At 38.7% G+C, this 25,174-nt stretch overlaps 2 protein-coding genes across 2 annotated transcripts in view; one reads left to right on the top strand and one right to left on the bottom strand.

Annotated features, from left to right (window-relative positions):
- Positions 1-19,878, bottom strand: part of tax1bp1a (Tax1 (human T-cell leukemia virus type I) binding protein 1a) — a 36,061-nt gene extending 16,183 nt beyond the window's left edge. Inside the window, exons 1-6 of the mRNA XM_041809235.1 lie at positions 19,753-19,878; positions 16,397-16,611; positions 11,984-12,086; positions 9,421-9,611; positions 7,856-8,011; positions 1,025-1,173 (exon numbers count right to left, since the gene is read on the bottom strand). Of these exons, the coding sequence (XP_041665169.1) occupies positions 1,025-1,173; positions 7,856-8,011; positions 9,421-9,611; positions 11,984-12,086; positions 16,397-16,585 (788 nt within the window). The 5' untranslated portion in view covers positions 16,586-16,611; positions 19,753-19,878. The remainder of the gene's footprint in view (positions 1-1,024; positions 1,174-7,855; positions 8,012-9,420; positions 9,612-11,983; positions 12,087-16,396; positions 16,612-19,752) is intronic.
- A 446-nt stretch (positions 19,879-20,324) lies between these two features.
- The window catches only part of hibadha (3-hydroxyisobutyrate dehydrogenase a), a 43,319-nt gene continuing 38,469 nt past the window's right edge, over positions 20,325-25,174 (top strand). The window contains exons 1-3 of the mRNA XM_041809566.1: positions 20,325-20,449; positions 22,902-23,062; positions 23,315-23,424. Coding sequence (XP_041665500.1) covers positions 20,380-20,449; positions 22,902-23,062; positions 23,315-23,424 — 341 coding nt within the window. The 5' untranslated portion in view covers positions 20,325-20,379. The remainder of the gene's footprint in view (positions 20,450-22,901; positions 23,063-23,314; positions 23,425-25,174) is intronic.

Below are 25,174 nucleotides of genomic sequence, written 5' to 3'. Positions count from 1 at the left end.
TTCCAACGCCCCTGGAAATGAGTTATTACTGCCCACACTGAAGCCACTCATATGGGCTACATATCTGGAGCTGTCATGTTGTCTATCACAGGGTTTACTACTCTACGCTGGCGTCCTGACTGGTTAGAAACACGTGCAGGAAACAGGCCTTCTGTTTGTTTGGAAAGCAGACAAAAAACTGCAGAGTTAATCAGCATCATATTTCCTAATAATGGCTGACAGGTGGATTTCTGTAACAGATAAAATGTTAAGTCATCCTTGCTAAAACTAGCAGAAATATTGATCTTACATGGAAATTTAATAGCTGGAGAGATTTAAAGACAAAGGATTCCCTAAAAACCACAAAATATTTTATCCCCTGCACATTTTTTTAATTAAGTAATCTTTTTTTCTCCATGCCAGAAGACTATCAAATCTGGAGGAGATTGAGAGACTGGCCAAAAAAGAACCCTGGGATTCATCAGGACACATGTCAGAGACTTGTGGAAAACTACAACAAAAGACTGCAGGCTGTTATGGGGGGGTGTTATAATTTTGACCCAGATAGTTTTTGGTCTTTGTGAAATAGTTTTGCTTCTGTGTGCAAAGTAAAATACTTTACAAAAACTGACATTTTCAATTTAAATGTACAACTTCAGAAGATATTTTAACAGCATTGGGAGAGTGTGTTTTGTGTTAGCGTGCACAGTTCTACAAAGAACAATCTGTGACCAAATGAATTTAAGCGCATCGTTTTGTCCAGAGGGTAGCACAGCTTCTAATTTAAAAGGCAATTGAGAAAAAAGAGGCATACAAAGACTTTTTAAGAAAGTTTCTGAACAGTTTTCCAGGTAAATAATCATCCTTTTAAGCTTAAAGGCAGCAAGTCTGGAGCTCCTTTTCACTTTGCGTCATTCCTGCCTGCGTGCAGACAGGTGCAATGATGTATATGTTTAGGAAGCACATGGCAGGTGACAAATCCTTTTGAACGCTCAGCGATGCATCACTTCAGATAATTGACGGGTCATGTGTTAGGTAAACTCACCAGTCCAGCTCCGTCTCCTTCTGCAGGCCTCTCTGGGTGACTCCCAGCAGGTCTTCCTCCAGCTGGCGGACCCGGTCTGTGGCCTCCGTCAATCTCCTTCTAACCTCCTCCCGCTCCTCTGAAAGGCCCTGCGATGAACGCAGCAGCTCCTGCAAGACAGAGAGACAGCTGTGGATCAGGGTGACGGGCGCTGCAGCCAATCAAAGAGGCAGAGTCAGGAAGCTGGAGAGTGGAAGAGTTGGCCAAAAGCAGGAGCTGACGCAATATTTATTACCAACATCTGTCATGTTACAAATAGGTTTTTATAGATTTTCACCTACATTCACTTGCCTTATCATTAGGTACCCCTATAGAGAACAAAAGCAGCCCTTCTTCCAACCGAATTAACTCATCAAAATCCATTTTGACATTTACGATGAGTTTTTGTTGTCAGAACTGTTCAGATACGAAAAGTGGAACTAATTATTTTTTACTTGTTTGTCTAGGGCAATACACTCCCAGGAATCTGCCAGATAAAATCTGGCCTGGAGAGGCAGTCATATTTTTGTAGTCATTTTTAAAGCATTCTTTTATTGTAGATCCTTCCCCAGATCTGGAGTTTTATTCTTCTTCATTTTGACTACAGTGCATTGGGATTGGTTTTGTCCTAAAGCTTAATGTCTTAATTACTAATAAAGCATTATAAACTTAGCACAATAAGTAAGTACACTTGTGTTTGGTAGATGGTTTCTTTGTGAAACAATGCTTCCTGAAAACAAATCTTAAACTAGTGGAAAGCCTGTTTATTTTTCTCTTAAATGGTGCCACATTTGTAAGGATCATGCATTTGTGGGATGAGCAGCAGAGCTGAGTTTGTGGGCTGTACCCATGAAAAATGTGCCAAATCTTCTCTTCAATGCCAAACAGCTTAGTCTGCCATAGCTCTTGTTTGGTGGATTGGATGATTGAAGTCTGAAGAAACAGGAATATAATAGTTCATTAATTTAACAAACAGGAGCCTCAGTAGCATGTGGAAGAAGCACACATAGCCAAATGCTTAAAAATAAAGGCTATACAAGTGCATTAGTTTTAAAAATATTATTTTCTCTGGGATTTTTAAGCATACCTTCAATGAAGCTTATTAGGTTCAGGTTTTTGTGCCTATTACATGAAAAAGAAAAGCCTTTTTTCTGTTTCCCACCTCACCAGCCTGCTTAAGGTGCAGGTGTAACTTATGAATTTCCCCCCAGGGGATGAGGGAAGCGTTATCTCCCCATCATTCACCAAACAGTAGTTATAAATCATTCTCCTTGAGAGCATTTTGATGCACACTAAAAACACTCAGAATCCAAAGTAGCTGAATTGTTTAAACTGAACAAACAGTAGCAGTTTGTGGTGAATTCGTGCGGTTGTAACTCATGTAGTCTGAGAGATAGAGATTCCTGCGAGTGTGCGACAGATCAAATGAGGTCTGTTTTCTCCATGTGGTGGGGCGGCTGAGGAAGTGCCTTGTTTGAACTTGCTGCTAATCAGCAGTGAAGGACATTAAATCACCCATAGCTAATATTGCTTGTGACAGGACAACATACCTCCGCACACACCCTCCTTTCTAGTTCTGCACACCCGTACTCGCACATTCGCACGGCTGCAGGAAGACGCAGCTACAAATTCAAGAACGTATGGAGGCAGACAGACAGCGCCGAGCACATGTGCACGCAGCAATGCATTCTCCGGCCCGTCTCCCTCTGGGCTTGGCTCTGTGCAGATTACTGTATGATTTTTACGGCTGGCGTTTGGGAAGCACTTTAGCAGTGCATAAAGACCTTATAAAAAGTGTAGTCGTAAAATTAGCAGCCACAAAATATGTACTTATGTTTTCATGTTAACTGGGGATATTTTCATCAGTGTGGCCTGAGCTAACACACCTTCTGTAAAAGCTCTTTTAAAGACACACACACCTACTTGCACAAGTCATATATCTGCACATGGACATGCCTGTTGAATGAAAAGCAGCACGGTAATAACAGAGTGTGTGCGCGAGTATTACCACGTAATTTATGGCGATTTTGTCCTTCGTAAAAAGAGCAGAGGACTAACTGAAAGCAGCCTGCTCGTCACTGTGAGGACGTACCGCAGAGCGGCACTAGGGGGCGATAAGAGACTGGATTGAAGCTCACAGAACTCTTGGCATGTTTGAGAGTTTCACACTCCCTCCGTCTGCCTCCACCTCTCTGCTTTCATTGAGTTTTTCCTGAGCTGACTGCTGGTTTGAGGCATGACTGCCAAGTTAGGGCTTATCAGATGAATTACTCAGAAATTACCATAAAGTGAAATCTGACTCATCGTGATGATTAAAGAGGAGTGGAGGAAAATGTGGAGGAAATTAAAGAAGTTTACTCCTTCATTTCAGTATTTATTCAATTTAGATCTACTTTGCTTTATGTATCATTCACACTGCTTTGTCTTAACTGTTAAAAGAAAAACTTTTACTAAATACAGTCAAGAAACTGAGTTGTTATCTTTAAATATTTAGGCAGAGGTAGAAAGTAACTAATCACATTTACTCATATTACTGTATCTGTGTAGCTTTTCTGTGTACTTTTATATTTTTTGAGTAGTTTTTAAAAATCTATATTTTAACTTGGGTATATTTTGGGGAAAGTATTGTATTTTCTTACATTTTAAATGCATCAAGCACTGAGAAGAAAATAAGCACTAAAAGCCTAAACAAGGAGGTCTAAGCTTCTTGCCAACAACCAGAAAATGGCCAAAAGTTTGACTTTCACAACACAAATTTTGCAGTAGCGAGAGAATCATCCCACATTTCATCCCAAAAACAGCTGTTACATTTTATGTTAGGTGAGTCACACCTTATACCAGGGGTGTCGAACTCCTGTCAACTCTTGTCATTTAACTGTCAACCTCATTTTTTACCTGTAATAAACTATGGGGAAAAAAATGAGCAATGATGATAAATGATTTTGAGATTTAAAAAGCCAAACTTATTTGTTCAAAAGGTCGAAACACCAAATTAAATGTGAAAATAATGCTTTTAATAATGCAAATAATAAATTGAAAAGGTCAAAATTTTAGATAAAAAGTCAAAATAATCAAATGAAAACATCAAAATTTCAGATAAAAAGTGAAAATAATAAATTGAAAATGGTCAAAATATCAAATAAAAGCCTAAATAACAGACTGACTCATATTTTTGCCATGCAAAATTGAAAATGTGAAATGAAAACACAAATTAATTTGTTTTCCCACATTTCTTTTGATCTAGTTATTTTTTTACTCGTTATTTGTTTTTCATATTTTTATGACTTAAGGATATTTCATATAATCAAGGTTAAGTTTATATCTTTTTATTGGAGGAAATCTGCAGACCTCATATTTTAGTTCCAGTTATAATAATAATATAATATGACCTTGCGGGCCAGGTGTAACTGTATCACGGGCCAGATATGGCCCCCAGGCCTTGAGTTTGACACCCCTGCCTTATACCGAACAACCAGGTTTGAAGTTCATATTCTCATGTGGTTTTCTCACATTAAGGCAAGGCCACCCATAAGGGGGGACAAAAGGGAGAGCTTTCTGGGGCCCATGGAAGTCAGAAAAACCATTGTACATTTTAAAGTTAAGCAGTGATAACCATATATTGTTTTTAACCTAAAAAATATCCACTCTTATCAGAGCAAGAAAAACATATTTCATTTATCAATACAATATCCCCCTTTTCTAGATGTGAACCCCTTTTCTTTAAACAGATTTACTTTTTTACTGATAATGTTAACAATGTCGATGGGTACAGGTGCCTGATGTCAGGGTACCAAAATATGAAGTAGAAGATACTGTTACAACAAGTGGAAAAATAGATAAATAACTGCAAAATGATACAAAAATGGGGGTCTAGTGGCAAAATGGGTTAAAGGTAGGGGAAAAAAGTGACAAATATTGGTGAAAAGTGGCAAAAAAGTGAAAGAAATTGGAAAGTGTGGCAAAAAGTGGCTATAAGTTGAATAAGAAAGTGGTGAACATTGGTTAAAAGTGGCAAAAGATGAGGTGAAAATGGGTTATAAGTGGCAAAAGTATATGGACAAATGATAAAAAGGGGTCAAAAGGGGGCATGATTAAACAATTTCAATATCAGACCCAATAACAGCTTGACACACTATTCAGCTCCAAAATGAGGCTAGCCAGGATGCTATCACAAATGCTACTGACCCAACACACTCACATTGACTATGTGAATAAATCACCACCGGGGAGGGCCAATTCTCTGGGTTTGTCATGGGCCCAGCCATATCTGTGGGCAGACTACTGGGACTACACCTATGAGGATAAAACCACGTGTTTCACAGTCACAGAGTGTGACATATTAAAGGTTGGGTATTCACGCACAACTGCTGTAAGTTTCCAATATGTGGCGTCTGTACTTCCCTGCTAGCTGCTGACTGAAGTGCATGTGTTTTTGCAAAGGTGCCAGACATAATTAGCTTAAATGTTGAGCAATGCATTAACATGAAATTTTAGGTGAAATTGAACAAAACAGCAGTCTCATCTTCTTGACATTAAGTGAGGTGTATTGGGGCACTGCATGTCATGTGCACGTGTGACCAAATGGCACAAACAAAACTGTGAAGGCAGAGAGGATTTCTAAGAGTTGTGGGCGACCATGCACATCAAAAACTTCTGCAAACATTCAACAAATAGAGCAAATGATTAAAAATGATTGCCGACTCAGTATAAGAATGATAGCAGATAAAGAGACAGTTCGGCAAATTTTACAAGAAAATTTGACCAGGACAAAAGTGTGTGCCAAAGTTTTTCCAAATCTTCTGACTCCTGATCAAAAGGAAATATGTAAGCAAATTTGAGGAGACATTGTAGATAAAACTGAAGGAAACCCACATTTTTTGGAAAGATGCTCAACCTTTATGCTAATCACTTCCGATGCCTTCGCAGAAACACGCGCACTTCAGTCAGTAGCTAGCTGTGAACTAAACACGTCACTTATTGGAAACTTACAGAAGTTGTGTGTGAATACCCAACTTTTAATACGTAACACTCTACATGACTGTGAACCACGTGGTTTTATCCTCATAGGTGCAGTCTCATTATTTAATAGCCATATCTCTTATGTCAAAAAGAGACTAGCTGAGTCGACCTTTTAACCCGTCCTTTATTATGCTGATGTATTGTGCATTAATGCCTCTGCTCAGAGTCTTCATACACTGAAGAGTGTGTTTAACAGAGCACTGACATCGATCACTTATTGTGGATTTCTTACTCACCACCACGTTATTATTTATAAAGCCATTCTGGGCAAAATTCCAGACCATCTTCCCTCTCTTTTAATCTTGAAGGATGGATTGCACAACCTGCGTTCATTTGACTTTGTGTTGACTTGTGCTGTTCCCAAAGTCTGAACTGAGTTGGGAAGGAGGGCTTCAAGATTTTCTGCACCTTTTGCCTGGAACAGTCTGCCACTGATTTTAATCTGCAAAGCTCTGAATGTTCTTTCATCCTTGGTGAAGGGTCTTAAACCCAAACTCTGAATAGCCTTTTTTAAATTTATGATTTATCATTGTGATTATCATTTAATGTGTACTGTAGGAGTTAAAGTGTAATGTTGTTGAAACTGTCAATTACTGCCGTTCCTAGTCAGATCTCCCTTTAAGAAGAGACCTCTGACTTCAATGGGGCTAACCTGGTTAAATAAAGAAATATCTATGATGTTTGGAAGCTAGGAAAACGATAAGAGATAAAAAAAAATTAAGAGAAAGAATGAGCAGGAAAGAAGCGAGGAGAAAATAGACAGTGAGAAAGCAGTGGCCACTGAATCGCGTGACTGAGTGGTGTTTGTCCCTGGGGCTGGGCAGGGCTCTTTTTTCAGGCGGGTGGTTTTGTGGACTACCCTCCTCTCATTCCACACACACACTAAAAGCGTTTGCAAGCGGGTGGCATAATGAGTGTGTTTGTGAGTGTTTGCGCTTGTGCATGTGTGAATGCATATTAGAGAGGCCTTGTGGTGTGGAACCTGAATGTGAGAGTAAAAAAGGGGGGGGGGGGGGGCGCTCTGTGTATGCGTACGAGCGCTTGTGTTTGTGTGTGTTTGTGTGTTTGACGTCATGTTTGTTCACTCTGTGGTTGCGATGGCATCGTCCCTGACGCCAGATGCCCAAGAAAACTGCATCCCGATTCCGTTCTGGCCCACTGAGTCAGGTCGTTAAAAGAGGGAGAGAAAGACTGGCGCTCGCACAAATACACAGTCTATGACACACGTGCAGCGGCTCCTTGTGTGTCCCTCAAACATGGCCGGAGATTATTCAGAAATTCAGTTCTTTGAAGTTTTCAGACCTGTGATCAGCAGCGAGGAACCGGCTCCACACACAAATAGGGATTGTCTCTTTGTGTGCACACTTAGCCTCCAAATACACACAATGCAAACAAATACACAAATGTGCAAACACACTGAAAATCTCCTGAAGTCTCAGTGTTTGTCTGAGCATTTTAGAGGCATTTGCAACATACATATTCTCCCAATTTTGAATTATTCAAAGTATAATTAGATGAGGCTGGCCAGAGTCATGCTGTCATGTTATATGTGAAATAAAAAAGGAAAACAACAAAATTAATATGAACAATCTCCTATTAAAAGTATCTTCAATTGCAGCATTAAGCATTGAGACAAACAGCATGGCTTCGTAACTGGGGTGCTGTTTCAAAGATGTTTAAAAAAAGAGAGTCAAATAGAGACTAATATAAATGCACTGAAAAAAATCTACATTACATCTATATCATTGCATGCTATTGCAGCTGTGCTTTTTTTAGTGCATCACCCTCCCTGACCTGGTTGTGTGTCCTCAGCAGGCAGCACGTCTCCCTCTCCTGCTCCCTCTCTCTGGCCAGACGTTTCTGCTCCTCTTGCAGCTGCTGTTTCTCATCCTGGAGGACTCGCATGGCCTTCAGCAGCTCCCTGCGCTCCTGCTGTGCCTCCTCCACATGCTGCCAGAAAAAAGTAAAGAGGATAGGGTATGGAGAGAAAGGATGAGAATGGTTCATGCTCCTTTGAAGATTTTAATGGTGCTGATTTTTGGTCTGATTACCATTTTTAGACCCAAGTTGGCAAAGGCTTGATAATCTGATGGTTCTAAAGATTCTCATGGCAGATTTCCCGGTGGTGTGAGGTGGGTTAAGACCAGGGGTGGGAAGTAACTAATTACATTTGCTCAAATCACTGTAATTGAGTAGCTTTTTGTGTACTTGTACTTTTTAAAATCACTTTTACTTAAGTATGTTTGGGGGAAGAATTGTAGTTCATTAAATCTTAAAGAGCATCAAGTACTGAGTAAAAAAATAAAGCCAAAAAAACAAAACATATGATCAGAAGCACATAGCAGTGCAATGATTCCACATTTCATCCTAAAACAGCTGCTGCATTTCACTTAAGGTTAAGTCACTCCAACCAGGTAATAACCACTTGGTTGGAGATTCATATTCTCTTGCTCTTGTTGCACTCGAGGGAAAGATCATATGTTATTGTGAAATCCCCTTTGATATCAAACGTAGCTACTCAGTACTTTGAGTAAACTCTAACTGCCTTTCTCATTACTCTGACTTGAGTAGATTTATAGCCAAGTACTTTTATTTCTACCTAACTCAGTTCTATCCAAAGTAACTGTACTTTTATTTGAGCAATAGCAAGTCAGGACACAGGCTAACTGAAGAAGGAAGCACAACAAACACAGCCATGGTGACAAAAATAAAGATGAAGCATAAGGTTAAATTGAGTTCAGATATGGAGGACAAAAGTGTTGATTTGTGGCAGCATCATGTGTGTTTATGCAATGCATGCTGTAATAACCACACAGTCCAACTAACAAGGAAAGGAGCTGGACTGAAATTACTACCACATTTAATGTAGCAGGTAGCTAACAGCTAGCCACATTTAGACTGTTTACTCTAAAGTCACTTGAGAGTGGAGATACTTCTTGTTGATGTGTCATGTTGGCCATCTCATTGCAAACCAAACACTATAAGAACAAAACAGTTGAATCAGTCAGTATTTGTCACCATGTGCAAGATCTCTTATATTTTTTAAATCAGTTAAGATTTCAAAAGCCTCTAAGTGTGTGCCAGGCTTCACAAATAGTCTTTTCTGTGTCTGTCTATTTGCTGTTTGTCTTATTTATTCAATGAAAAACAGAAAAATAAATTTATTTTTTTGACAAAACATAATCTTTCATATCTTTGTTGGCTTGAAAAGACAATGCTATGATAATTTATGAAAAGAGGTCTTAAAAATTATAATGAAACTGATGTAACAGGCCCAAACCTCTGTGGCATTACGAGTTTCGATAACTGAATAAACCCAGAAAAAAAAAGACTTCTTCTTTTTCATTTGTGTGGTCTACCTCTAACAGGCCACTCTTGGTGGTGACCACCAGTATGTCTGAGTTGCTGTCGTCCTCGGTAACAGTCAGCAGCTCCTCAGTGGGAGTGGCACACCTGAACTGGAATGGCGTGCTGGCTCCTCTGATATCACCAGCATGGGTGACATAACAGAACTGGTAGAACTCTCCGTCAGATTTAGGGACATAATAACCTGCAACAGATGAGGAGATGTGGTTCTGGGTAAATAAAAGTTTTCAGGTAATTCACAAATCACTGCATTGTTTTACATTCTTTAATTGATTAGATGGTGTAAGAATAAGCCTTGGTTAAATCAGAGCTTTTCTGAAACATCTAACCTGACATGCCAGATAGATTCTTTCACATGTTCATGACGTGGGATACATTTCACACCTGCTCAGGTAACCGCCCATAGACAGTGTTTGAGAGGGGAGAAACCTTAAAGCAGTGTTTTCTATAGTGTAGGCCCCAGTGGTACTGCATGTGGGACACGAGGTCATTTTCTTATATTTCAGGTAGAAAAAAACTCCCTGCACCAAAAAAAAAAAACAGCTAAAAGATTTAACTCACTTTTCACTGTTTAATGATTTATTTTTTACTGTTTAATCATTTATTTTCTCTGACATGCAGAACTGGCAAAAATCGTGTTGAATTAACAGGTGACACTCCATCAAAAAATCCAATATGCTGCTAGCTTAGCAGTAGCAGTTGCAGTTTTTATTCAGTCATAACACAGACTCCCAACATTTTACACATTATATACATCTCAAACAAAGTCAATAGTCATGTGTTAAGTTATGACTGAAAAGCCACAGGCAGAAGCAAACTGCTTAGAGGCTGATCCTATATACTTATCAATTCAAGCTACCAACTCCCAGAAATGCAAAGAAACAACAGATAACTTAATCACCTTTTTAACCTTAAAAAATTACTTTATAAATGATTTTCTTTAAAAACAATTGAATAAAAATTACTTTTTTGATTGTAAATATGTATGATACTGCATTTTTTAAACTGATTTAGGTGTGTTTAAGTTTGTGAAGGTGATAATGCAACACTTTAATGTGCAGGGCGTCTCCTGTAATAAACAATGAAAGAAGCATTGTTACATATTCGCTTTTAAAGGGTTTCAAAACAAACTCCAAAAGCATGCTTGGATGTTTTCGACCCTCCAGGTAAGAACACACATGGAGTGGAAGTGTGCAGGGAGAGGGTGCAGAGAGTGGTTCTCAACTGGTCCAGCCTCAGGACCCACCAGTCTGTCTTACAACAGATCGCAACCCAAGTTTCCAAAAAATTTTCTACAACACATGTTTAGTTAAATGAGTTGCAGCTTGTAGTATTGTTGGACCAAAACACCTGATATAAAAAAGAAAGCGATAAAACTGACCAATCTTAAACCCTCTTTCCCCATCATTAAGTGTCAATTTTTGCCCATTTTCCAGAGAACTTGGGAAATTACATCATTATAATGGGAAAAGTAGCCATTTATTGCAAGAACAAGAGATTAATTAGTTGAAATATTGATCAAACATTTAAATTTACCCAATTTCACAGTAAAACAGGCTAATATAAATGGGATCAATGCATCCCCAATAAGAACTTCAGGACTTTTGCCACCATTGTTTTTTCAAACACCTAGTGGTGATCCACTGAACACTGCACCACAACCCATTTTTGGGTCCTGACGCACCAGTTGAGAACCACTGGTGTAGAGAGTGGCCTATTTTTTTTAAGTGCTTTTGAACTTTTTCAGTTTTGAAACCCCCTGTTTGGTATTTTATCCAAATATTTTAGTAGTATTTTTAACAAAAAGGCTCACTATGCTTACTGAAACTATCAGTTATTTGGAATCTTCCTTTTTAAATCTATAAACAGGTCTGTATCTATTTGGAATCTTTCATTTTACATCTATAAAAAAGTCAGTTTTACAGACAATAAATGACAGTGTCTGACACGTAGCCCATGGCAGTGAGCACAGGCACAGGCTTTGTGGCTAATCTAGAGACACCAGCATTGATTTCAGTTGGTTTCATAACCAGCAAAAAACTCCACACAGGAGCTAAAATATCAGCAGCTGATCTGGTTTAACATGGAGGAAAACAATGCAGAAAATAAGGTTTAGCACTGTTAAATTTTGTCTACAAATGTTCTATATTTCCTTAAACTACACACCTTTTATGAATGTTAATGCTTCTAAAAGCCACTGTGAGGCCACACACATCATTCATATGTAAGGCCTGGTTCTCTGGGACGGACGAGTGAGCACAGAACATCCGGCAGCCGACCAGTTTTACTGAGTACTGACACACCGCAGCATGCTCTCATATTCTCACTGTGTAATATCTGACCGTTCCAGGCCCAGTAAAACCAGTTCGCAGGCCCTTAACCTGCGTGTGTCTGTGGTTTGAGAGGTGCTCAGGTCCCAGGCCGCCGTTTGTGGTTGTGTTCCCTTATTAAATAAAAGTGCTAGTTTTTATATGCGCCGTAAAATGGAGGAGTTACTTTGGGATACCCTGGGTCTGAACGGTGGTTTACATAGTGTGTGTGAGAGCGTGTGCAAACCTTGAAACACCACAGTCCTGTGCACAGTGCTTCCTGGTTCGTAGCTTTCAGGCATAGGAGACCAGAGGAAAGTGTAGTAATCTCTGGCTGTGCTCCAACCCACCTATGGATGTAAAGCACAAGGACAGTGTTAATGCGTGACAAAAAAAGTGCCTAACTTGAGAGTGAAAGCAGGATATTATGCTGAAAACTACACAAAAAAAATCAACATCTGAGCAAACTGTTGTAAAGCAGATTACTTTTTCTTCATTTTTTGAGATTTGATTTTCAAAATATGGTGACTCCAGCAAGCAGAAGGATTAAATAAACTTTCAAGGCAAGAATGGAAACATTTAAAAACATGCCCCCTCTTTCCTTTCAAACACCTCTTCCTCCGCTCTCCTTCCTCTCAGTTCCTGCCCCTTTTGGGCTCACACTACAGAGGGGCAGTGAAGGTGTGAGAATGGGGTGGGACAGCCGGGGTGTATGCGGCTTTGGGTGCATGCACACACATGCACAGACTCGTGAGAATAACCCGTGTGGAAAAGAGAAGATGGGGGGGGAGTCAAAGAAAGAGGGAAGAAAAGGTGAAAATTTTACACAAAATGGCAAGGGAGATTTAAGTCCATAGATTTCATGTGTTGTTAGGTGACAGCTGATGAAAGAGAGTTGTGAACATCATAACTCAGGTCTTGCGTCGTAAATCTGCAGCGTACAACCACACGCTCTCCCTGCCCGGCCGGGGCCGCTCACGCACATACACACTTAGCTTTAACGCACATGTGTGATACATGTTTGTGACATTACATAACTGTGCTTCAGCTTTGGAGAACTCAACCACCTGTGGTACTATGGGACTTTCTTACATTTTTAAATTGAGGTGATGCAGGGTAGAAAGTCTGTCCCTACTTAATAATTATAACAATAATTCTGTTAAAACACAAGGTACACTTTGTTGTACAGAAAATTATAGGATAAAAAACACACAGGGAGGGGTAACTTGCCTTTGTTGATTTTAAAGGAGCCATAACCTTTAAATTATGACATAGCAGTAAACGTCTAGCATGTTTACATAGAACATTTTTGCCGTTAAATATTTAAATAATAAATAATATCCAAACTATCAATTAAATTAATTAAAGAAAAAAAAGAGTAAGTCCAGTACACAGCAAAACAATGAAAGGCTCTAATTCTGAATAATAAATCAACCAAGCTACTCAAACAATTGTCAAAATTTCAGGTTTGATAATGTTGTTGCATGACATCTAATTGCAGTGTTTGCCTTATCGAGCCATTACACTGACTATAATGCTATTCCAAACAAATGGTAATTGTCAGAGTGAAAACGCAGGCCAAGAACATTCTTTCCACCTCCAGCAGTATCTCAGTGTGAAGCTAGGCTGCCGTGGACTCCTGCCAGGTTTGCTTGTGTGCTCACGTGTGTTTGCTTAAGAAGGAACAGACATAAATAATTTTGCTAATTGCAGAGTGAAGGTGACTGACATTTGGTTAGGTATGGTGTGGCATTCCAACACGGGAGTGATGTTATAAAATAATCACAGGCAAAGCAGCTATCAATCATTCAGCCAAGGTGTGAGGGAACAGTGTGATGACATGTTAATTATACACTTACACAACGGGTTTCTCCCAGCCGACCCAACAAACATGCCACAACCGAAAACCTCCACAGGGCTTTTCAGGGAGTTGTGTATGTGTGTGCTTGCGTGTGTCAAACATCCAACTCAAACAGAATATATCATGCTTTCACCTGACAAATAAAGGAAAACAAATATGTTCAATTTTTAAGAGAAGGAAAAATTAATCTTGATTATGGACAACGCAGCTAAACGTGCCAAGCTTGATGAGAGTGTACACTGTTGATGTTTACTGTGTATACACTGCATGTGAGCACTGAGCACTACAATACAGAAATTGTTTTTTGTTTCACCAGGGGACTTTATCAGTGGGCAGTGAACATTTTCAGCCACTAGGGGGTGTCTGTGCACAACTCAAACAAGCACTGCCTTGCTGTGCAGTCTGAGTCATGCATTCTCTCTCTCTCCCTCTATCAGAAACAGGTAACGCCTTTAGATGTGCAAGGTAAGATGGGGGAGAAATACTCTCTCCCTGAGTCATCTCTGCACAAAGGCTTTTTGCCTCTGGGAAGCAAAAAGACTCATCAATGATCATTATCGGTGCTCAGTGAGGACGTCAAATCTAATCAATCATATTTAACACCCCACCCTCCTGTTGATTTTTACATTAGAGTAGCCAAACACCCGGACAAACCCAAGCACAAACCTTAACTTATAAGCATAACATACTGGCATTATTAAAAGTCCTATTATAATCAAAATTGGCTGTAAGTATTTTTAATAGTAAGTGATTACCAGGCAACTAGTCCAGGGTGCACCCCACCTCTGACTCAGCTGGAATTGCCTCCAGACCCCAGCACCCCTTATAGAGATGAGTGGCATAGATCTGGGATGGATAGATTTGTTAAAGCAGACATAAATGTACAACCCTGATTCCACAAAAGTTGGGGTGCTGCATTAAATGTAAATAACAACTGAATTCAATGATTTGCAAATCTCATAAACCAATGTTTTCTTCACAATAGAACATAACATATCAGATGTTAAAATTGAGACATTTTACCATTTTGAATTTGATGGCAGCGATAAATCTCAAAAAGCAGTGACAGGGCTATGATTACTATTTTGTAGCTTCCATTCTTCTTTTACAGCAGTCTGCAGCAGTTGCTGGAGTTCTTGGAGAAGAATGTTGTCTCGTTCTTGTCTGATGTAGGATTCTAGCTGCTCAAAAGGCCTGGGTCTTCTTTGCCGGATCTGTTGTCTGTGATGCCCCAAATGTTTTCTACCGGTGAAAGGTCTGGACTTCAGGCTGGCCAGTATAGAACCCCGACTCTTGGACTGTGAAGCCATGCTGTTTTGATGGATGTAGTGTAGCATTATCTTGCTGAAATATTCAAGGCTTCGCTGAAAAAGACGCGGGAGCATATGTTGCTCTAAAAGCTTTATCTAATTTTTATTATTGATGGAGACTTTCCATGTGTAGGCTGCCCACACAATAGGCACTAATGCAACCTCACCATCAGAGATGCAAACTTTTGAACTGTGCACTAATTACAAGCTGGACAGCATCCAAAGTTTCTGAAATAAATTTACATTTTTGATTCATCTGACCACAGAACAGTCTTCCATTTAGCCCCAGTCCATTTGAGGATTGTGTTCACATATTGATTCCTTTTTTGCATGGCGCAGCTTTAACTTGTATTCATGGATGGCACAGCCAACTCTGTGGACAGGCAATTGCTCCTGTGAAGTGTTCCTGTAAAATGCTCCTCCAGCTTGTTTTCATTAGTACTAGGGCGAATCAAATTCAAAATGAGCTAATATTTTTTGTGCAATGTCCCAGTTTCTTCATCTGATAGGTTGTTTAGATTCGATTTTGTAAAAAATAGTGGTTTTTGACATTTTCAAATCATTGGATTTGGTTTGTTATTTACATTTTACACAGCATCCCAACTTTTTTGGAAATGTAGTTGTAGATCTTTTACTACACTTACAAGGATTCATCACAAATTGAACAGTTAATTGTAAAAAAATGTAGAGAAAACTCAGATTTGTCCAAACTGGATAGATAAATGTCTCAGAGAGACAGACTCGTACGTCAAAGCAAGTAAAGAAGTGCTGTCTGCTTCTTCCCTGACATGAAGCACCGACCATCAAACATGTCTCATTAGTGGGATTAACAATTAAATTTTCCAATTGACTTTTTTCCATATAAACCCAGCATCTTTATTCCTTTTTAATTGAGCTGGTGGATTTGAAGTCAGTTCTTAAACAACAATAAAATGTTTGTCTTTTTAACTTTACGAGACATTAAGTTTCCTAGTACACATTTCCTGTTAATTACGTGTGAGATTTGATGGCCTTGATAAAAGAGCGGAGCGGAGGTCTGGTTAGCAGGAAGCAGAGAAAAAGACTGATGGAAAGACGGAGGGGGGGATGAACAATTGAAGCAGGAGAGAAAAAGTCCTAACAAGAATCAGAGGGGTTCATTAAGAGCACCAAATGTTTGCCCCCCAGCGAGACTGACTGCGACCAGCCCACCATGTACACTCTTCCTCTTTCTGCATTCAGGGCAACCACAGCAAAGCTTGTGGTGAAGTTTTAGGCATGTAGTGAAGATCTGAACCATTAGTGTGCAAGCATGATGTATGTGTTAACGTACCAAGTAAAAACCTATGGCCCAATTAATAAAACCATAACACATAATCCATGTCACAGACACTCTGGAAATGGGCTGGTAATTGTTCAAATATCTCTTTGTAACGTGAATGACTCAGGTCTGTCTTTTGATTGATCATGCTAAAAATGTCTTTGAAGTATCTGCGGTGTGTGCAATTACCTTAAAGATGCCCACCCAGTCCTTTGGGTGGGGGGTGATGTAAGGGGTCAGGGTGTAGCGACACTCCAGGGGTGCCTGGGGCAGGAAACTCTTCCCCACATTCTGGAAGATGACGTGGGCGAAGTTGGACGTTTCCATAACGCTGACGCTGCTACCTGGCGACGAGTCCACCACCTGGAATGATGACATTGTTTCCTGTTGGTCACTTCATTGGTCTGTGGGACAGAAGAGTAGAGGACAAATGAATTATAACACAGAGAAAACAGGCCTTCAAAAAAAATGTGTACAAACAAGGAGCAACACGGAGCAGAGATGCAGTGGAGCACATAAAGTCTGGGGCAAATCTGAAATTCCAAGCTGTATAAATAAGACCAACTCCACTTATAATAGCCACAGATACAATATTTATTTTTTATAGCTTTAAATATTTCTCATAATCTCTCTGGGAAATTGACAGCATAAAGAAAACTTCTGTTAACAACTTCAGCCCTAAGCAAGTGCTGTTACCCGATCAACAAGTGTACTGTTTTCAACTGGCACCAAGCCTGGGAAAATATGTCAGAGATGACCTTTGAGCTTCATGAGAGTATGATTCTGAATCTCACACTTTCTCCTCTGATACTTATTTCAGAGTGTGTATGAGTATGGTATTGTAAAGGAACTCTATGACTTTACTTTTCAAAGTCAAATGATAAAGCCATTGTGAGAAAGAACTACTAAAAGTTAGTGAAAACAGTGGCACCATGTTTCTTTTGTGAGTCAAAGCCCTGTTTTTTACAGGGCAGTTACAGGCTAACGACAGTTGCCTTAAAGCTGCAGTGAGGAGATTTTAATTGGTTGCAAAACAAGCTGAAATAAATACGTTATTAACCACAAAACCAAACAAGACAACGAGCTACAAGGTTGATCATTTTAATATTGCAGAAAAATGGTGAACTGTATGCTACAAAAATAGCCATTCTTTAAATTTCCATAGGGCAAGATTATTAATAAGTGATGTTAAAAATAACACAGGATGATATTTCCTTTTCACTTCCTGAGATACTGCGTGCACATATGAGGACGCTGCTACATTTTTAACTTTCGTACACCTCAACAGTAAATTCTTCGACTAAAACTTTAGAGAAAATTTTCCAGAATTTCCATAAAATTTCAAATAATTTGCTTGGAATGTCTGGATAATTTGCTTTGAAATTTTCAGGAATTATTTTTGAAATTATTTGGGAATATGTCAGTATATCTTGGTGATCTTTAATTTATTTATTTTTTTGTTGTTCAATGCACTTTGGGTAGCATGTCAAATGGTTGTATTGTCCTTCTCATAATCAGCATGATATTGGTATCTGCAGATTTTTGTTTAAATAGGGAACTGGCTATCAGCAGTTATGAAAACTTATGTTGATATTTACAAACAATATTTAGGCTACAAAAATCTACCTATATATCAAAGTTTATCTATAGAGTACATTTAAAACAACCAACATGCTGTGCAACCAACAAGGTATTTTAAATAAATTAAAATAAGCGGATAGCGTAAGAGTTAAAAATGTGCTAGATTAAAAGACTGAAACGTGTCAAGATAAATAAGAAAAATGATAAGCTTAAAAGCAAGATCATAAATTCAAGTAATTTATAAGGTAGATTACCTGGGGTAATAAGCCTCACTCTTCAAACAGTCATTATTTTCTCTAGGGCTGCATGGTATTATCAACATAATATGTGGTCAGTAGATATGAAATCATTGCTGATATTTACAGCTGGTATACTGGCTGTAAATATTATGCTTTATCAGTTGTAAATATTGGCCGCAGGACCTGTAGACCTATGTCAGCCAAAGTCTTTTTCTTTATTCATGATTCTTTGCCTCTCTGATCTTCCCCCATCTTGCTCTGGGTCCTTGATTTCCAAAGGAACAGTCCAGTTCTTTTTCTCCTTAGCCAGGGTGAGACGCTTTAGTCGTTTGAGGTTCAGGATTGGCTCGACACTTGTAGCACATTTCCTGCACAGGTCTGTGGTAGCTCTTGATCCACTGACTCCTGCCTCAGTCCACTCCTTGTGAAGCTCCCAAAAGTCCCTGAATCTGCTTTGTTTGACAATCACCTGAAGGCTGAGCTCATCCCTGTTGCTTGTGCATCTTTTCTTGCCAAAGTTTTCCTTTCCAGTCAACTTTCCACGAACATGCTTTGAACAGCCTGAATCAATCAGCATGAATCACGATTATTGCAGTTGTGTGTACTGGACCAGAGTGAGAGAATAAAGGCTGAAGAAACCTTTGCAAATTTGACTTTTCTAAAATGTTCTAATATCTTGAGATAGTGATTTTTTTGTGAGTTGCAAGCTGTAATCATCAAGATTCAAACAAAAAGTCTTGAAATGTTTCAGTCAGTGTGAAATTAATTTAGAATATATAGCTAGAAGTTTAATATTCTGAAGTAAATCACAGGAGAAAATGAACTTTTACATGATATTCAAATTTTTTGAGATACACCTGTGTACGGGATTCCTGTCAGATTATTGACAGACACAATGCCTGTGCCCCCTGGTGTTTACAAAACAAACACTCAACAAAACAACAAATCTCAGCAATGACATGGTGAAATAGCTCCAACATCAGCATATCAGATGTCAGTACAATCCAATATTGTGCATCACTAGTATGGAAAGAAAACACAACCATTTGACGCCACTACCCAGTGTGCATTGCAACAAATGACACATGATTTTTTTTAAAATTCTCCTTTAAGTGTAGAAATCTTCTGTTTCTTTGAATAGCATGGTTCCATTAATGGACATCTACACAGATAACATCTTTGTAAATCTCTCCTTTGGGTGTAAATATAGTTTACAAGAAACCAAAACAGCTTTTATACCAACGTGCATCAATCTATTGTAAAGAACTGTAAACTAAACTACCACATTATTGTCAGGAGATATCTTACTGAACCATAAATAGCATAGTTGCTCGCAAATGATCAGTGATTGTCACTTATCCATTCTTTCCTAAATGATCTTATGGTCAAAACAAACAAGCTGTTCTGATACATGTCTAACTAAAGGCAAACTCTGCTAATAAGCTAACACAGCCATGCCTGTACGTCAAGTTAATGCGATAAACTCTTCGTCAGTGTTTCATGACAAAGCCACCGTACACATGTACAGGAATATATTAAACCGACACAGTTTTGACCATAGGAACATCCTCCTTATGGTTGCTACGCAGCTAACATTAGCTTGTGAACAGGCCATGTCTTGTCAAGTCATGTGCTAGCTAAACATTATCCCTGTCGATTAGCTAGCTCGGTGACACCAGACAAGAACATTACATGAGTTCATTTAACTTCAAACAGAAAGAGTACCCGTTTCGTATGAATTCCACTTGCAAATAAGGCGGAATTTCAGCCGGACGGGCCGATGTTTTGCCTCTGTCCCCGTTGTTGTCAAAGCACTGACGATGATGCGTCTCTTCCTGAAAGAGCAGATGATGCTGAACTTCCGGGATGCGGGGTAGTCAGGAGGATGTTGAGGATGCTGAGGAGGGGAGGCAAACATCTTTACGACATGTAAACATTATTTTATAGTGATTTGAACCGGATTATCAATCAATCCCACTGTCCTGCTTTTGGGATGCCTATTCTTTTTGACATAATATTATGTAATAATATAACTTTGTGGTACACAAGCAGTATCTATCAATATGAAATCCTCAACTAGACAAATATATACGCTCTACAACTGATTTATTGCTTTGAAATCTTTCAGTTTACGTTATAATCAATTTAGAGTGGACACAATTCTTAATAGAGGCAGCTAAAGGGCATGAAGTAAAAGCACAGGATGTCCCGCCTTTGTTTGTATCCAATTGGCTGTTGAAACTCAACGGAAGCTCCGATTGGCTGAAATCCCGCTCCATCATAACGGTTCGGTTTGGCTTTCCTGGTGCCTTGACAGCTGTCACCGTACGCCGAGGTCAAGGGGAAAGAAGCATGGCTGCGTTGTTTAGAGGGTCCCGAAATTTATTGCTAAGGTGGAATAAACATGTCGACCTTGCCTTCGGTAACGTATCGCTCACATTGTCGGTTTAATTGAGCCGTTGCTCCCACCAATGATATGTGTGTTCAGTGAAGAATGCAAGCGGAAGATTGCCTGCTCCTTCCTGTTAGCTAGCATGTTAGCCCTCTGATAGTATGCAAACCTACCATTGCTGCCCCTAAGTGTTAAAGTCTGGACACAATGTCCCTGCATTGGCATCCTGTGAGGAGTTGTTCAACCCTATAGTATGCTGGGAAATGTGCTTGATTGGCAGAAGCATAGTTAAAGGGGAGGTAAAGGCTAGTAGCTGCTAATTTTAACTTGTAGTGATCTCTATTGGTCTCCAGGTGGTTATGTGCAAGTTTCTTTGATATGAAAAACGTCGTATTTGCCAGCTGTTTGTTTTTTTTTTTTTTTTTTTTTTTTTTTTGCAGTGTACACGTTAGATTAACCATCTATCTTTACAAGAAGAACGCCTATCCACTCCTATCTCCATGTACTGTTCATAAATATATTGTCTGACAGTAGTGAAAGATGTTTGAATGAATCGAAATGATTCTTGAATTTCAGAGACCCCTGGCATGACTATGCAGGTGCACAGGTCATTAGATCTTCATTTATCCCTTTTAAGTATTGAAATAGTTCTGATGTAAACTGTTAAAATATTTGTGTAGCATGCTGCACTGCATTGCATTGGTACAGGAATCAACTTTCTGGCCTTTAAACACGCAAAGCAGAGCTTTCTCTCCCCCTGATAACACTTTTCCTGTGTAGACATGGATTTCCCCCAACCCTGTACAGCCAGTTTCAAAGTCCACAGTAAAGCAGTGCCAGCAACAGCTCTGAGTAGCTTCACGAAGCGCCTCTTGCTTGAACTTATAAAGTTGCATAATTACTGTTTGTAAGTGAGTTAGATCTTTGAGTGACGGAGTGTAAATGTAAATCTTGAGCAAACAAGTATAATCCTGAGCAGTACAAACACATTGATAACCTTCATTTTTGAAGCCTCTCCTTCTAGTTGCCTTTATTTAGATAAAGTATGCATCAGGAGCAGCCAGCAGTTTTGCTCATATGACATAGATTTTTCCTTATTTTCTTTACATTATGTAATGGAATCTGAGTAGTATTTGGGCAAATGTGTCTTTAACAAAGAGATTTGCAAGTGTTACCCTTTGCTGGGGAAATTGACAAAACAATAATTATTCTGGAGACAGTCCTTATTTTAAGTGATAATAGACAAATAATGAATTGTGTAGTTGTGCACCTGATGAGTAAACAGTATGTGTATGCAGTGTAACCAGGTGTGGAAAAAGTACTATCATACTCAAGTGAAAGTACAGTTACTGTGGTTGAAATTGACTAAATTAAAAGTACTGGTCTATAAATGCACTCAAGTAAAAGCCAAACTTGATTAATTTAAAGTTTACTTAAAGTACTCAACACTGGGGAGCTACTGAGGAGTTAAATAGTTAAATATGACTTTTTCTTCTTGGTAATAACAACATTAGAACATGGATCTTTTTCAGGTAAAGTCACACCTCTATAATAAACAAAATACAACAGCTTTTTTGAGATATGATGTGGAATCATTCTCTTACTATGTGCTACTCTGCAGTCAACACAGGTGAAAAAGGTACACGAGTTTTGTACTCAAGTAAAAATACAATAACTCTAGTTGTAATTTACTTAAGTAGGGTTAAAATGTATACAAAAAAGTACAAGTACACAAAAAAAGCTTCCACCCCTGGGTGTATTATGCACAAACATTGTGTCTTAACTCAACAGGGACTGCCTGTACTGGTATTTTATTTCAACTTTCAGTTTGTCATAGCACTCAGTAATAAAAATGAATGGACAGCGCACCACGGCTGCATGTTTCTAGCATCTATTTTGTCTCCATACCATTTAAAGACTGTATGAATAAGGTTTATTTTTATTATTACAGTTAATTTTGCAATGAATGTATCTTTCAAGACTATCATCAATGAGGACAGTTTTGTAAACATAGTGTAGGCTAAGGGGTTGGTAAACACAGCTTCCTCTGTGGGCTTCACTATTCAGGTCTAATCCTGTTGTTGTAGTAGGGTTTCTTGACTCTGTTTAGTTGCTATTAACCTCTCTGTACCTTGTCTGAGCCAGCAGTGTTTAATAGCCTGGCCAGACTTCCCAAAAGCTGGTTTTAAGTTTGACCAATAAGATTTGTCCGGTTGTTATTGACTCTAATTAGAGGGTTTCCATGTGGGCTGCACTGATAAAGCTGTTTTCTACTGCTTGTTTTCACTGCTTTTAAATTGAATCTGCTGTATAACTAATCGTGTGCAGTGAAGAAGAGCTATGTTGTATCTGATTGCATATATTATGACTGTGAATGAAAGTCTGGTTAACATATTGAGAATTGTGCACTTTTTAATTAGTAAAAAAATATTTCTTACCCTTTTTCTTTCCCTCTAATGGTGCCTTTGTCGTCCCCCCGTAGTGTCATCACGATCGATGGCCTCAAAAACCCCAGTGGGGTTTATAGGTCTGGGAAACATGGGCAGTCCGATGGCCAAAAACCTGTTAAAAAACGGTTATCCTGTTATTGCTACTGACGTCTTCCCTGAGTCTTGCAAGGAGCTGCAGGAAATGGGTGCCCAGGTAACACTCAATACCTCACATCATGTTTTGATATTAAATAGTGTACATAGTTTACAAATGTTGACATTTAAAAATACACAGTGAAACTATTTGAAGCCTTTTTACTACCCATCAATTTGTTTCTAGGTAAGTGTGTGTGTCTTAGCCAACAGGTTGTCATAAATAAGAGCTGTAATGCATTCCATTCATTCATGAAGGTGTGTATTTTATGATCTCATTGTCATATTATGAAACTTTAATTTCTATGTTCAGGTAGTTGACTCTCCAGCAGATGTGGCGGAGAAAGCAGACCGCATCATCACAATGTTACCCTCCAGTCCCAACGTCATAGAAGTCTACACAGGCCCGAATGGCATCCTCAAGTAAGCAAAACTGAACATCACTGGCTTAGTTTGTACATAACATACGACCAACATTTATTTTTTTTCAAGGTCTTTTATTGATTTTTTTCTCCAAATGAAAATGCAGTGATATGATGAAGAAATTGAAGAGTCTGCCCCCCCAATACAGCCCTCACTCTCATCATAGTAACAAACAAATGAAGACAGAAAAAGTATGACTAACTTCACCATCTTAAGTCTAACTGAACAGATTAAGAAGTAAATATAAAAATGAATAAATAACCAGAGGAATTCCAAGAATATGAGATATTAGGGCTTGGGAATATGTTAAGTTTTACTGGTATATTTTCAAATAAGATATAGGTTGAATTAATGTGGTTTATATTGATGTAGTTATGCAGCTGCAAAAGAGAACATAGCTGCAAGGGCCAATGCCCACTTAAAAGGGATTATTTATAATATTTATAAAGTATGAACCACTAACACTAGTAACCCTATTGACTACAAGACAATTTGAAATGATTAGTCTAAATGAGTGCCTATATTTTTATTTATCTTATTTTATCCGAGAAGAATTATTCAGTAAAATCAAATGCAGTTTATTGTTATTCATACAGTTGTTACGATTCTGATACCATTATTGGAAATACTTCTGATACTGCTAAAAATGCGGGTATTGGTATCAACAAGTACACATTTATGCACAGATCTGATACAGTTTTGTTTAACATTATATTTTGCTTCATTTAGCCATTCTAAATGGCAGCATTATAACCCAGAAACCAGTTCTTCTTTACTGCTCAAAAGTACTGCACACACAGACCCCTGTTTTATTAAAACCTAAATAACTATTTAACCATAAATCATAGACTCTTACATTTTTACCCTCTTGAAGTAATCTGTTGTACGTTCCAGTGACACTAGTCATGCCTTCAGATTCCTTAAAGAAGCTTTTCTAGGTAGCCTGGAACTTTTGTGACCTTCCGGGGTATTCAATGATTAAGTCCATGCCAGAAAATTTGTTTTTCCCTTTTTTAATCCATTTTTTAAATCAATTTTTGATTGTTTCTGCTGCTAGCTTTGAATGCTAACAGCCATACTGTATCCCAGTTAGTTTTGAATGCTAACAGCCATACTGTATCCCACAATGCCTTATGACGGGCTGACAACCAGTGGCAGGCTGGTTTGTTGTCGCATCATTCTTTGCCAAACTGTGCTTGCTTAAACACGTAAATTATTAAGGAGACGGCCTGAATAGCACTTAAAGAAGAAAGAGAGAGACAGAAAGCCTGTGATGCAGCCCTCTGTGTCAATGTTATTTTATTATTTAGCATATTTTTGTTGTTTCGTCAAGACCTCAACTTATTTATCCCATCACCTTTGGATGAGAACACTGGCTTTCCCTTGTTTAGGTCTGGGTACACTGAATCAGTTTTTTACATCTGAATATTTTGCACATTAAAAAAAGGAAATTGATCTCATGTTTTAATCATGTTTGATGCAGAAACTTTTGTCCGTAATTATTTTTTCAGAAGTGGTTTGATCTTATGCTAAATTTGCATCAGTCTTGACCATTTGATGGTTGATTAATGGATTAAATTAGCACCTGCTGCTTCCTTCTCTCACTCACCCCCCTCCATTTCTCTCCCGCTCCTTGCACTGAAACCTCACTTTAAACAGTGATTTATCCGCATATTTTGTGGATATCAACCATGGTAATATAACAGACAAAGTTTGTTCTCACAGCCACCTAATGAAAAAGTTTTGCTCT

Source organism: Cheilinus undulatus, linkage group 16 (assembly GCF_018320785.1).
Source record: "Cheilinus undulatus linkage group 16, ASM1832078v1, whole genome shotgun sequence".
Lineage (NCBI taxonomy): Eukaryota > Metazoa > Chordata > Actinopteri > Labriformes > Labridae > Cheilinus > Cheilinus undulatus.
The sequence above is the reverse complement of the archived record's forward strand: the minus strand, read 5'-3'. Positions and strand labels throughout refer to the sequence as shown.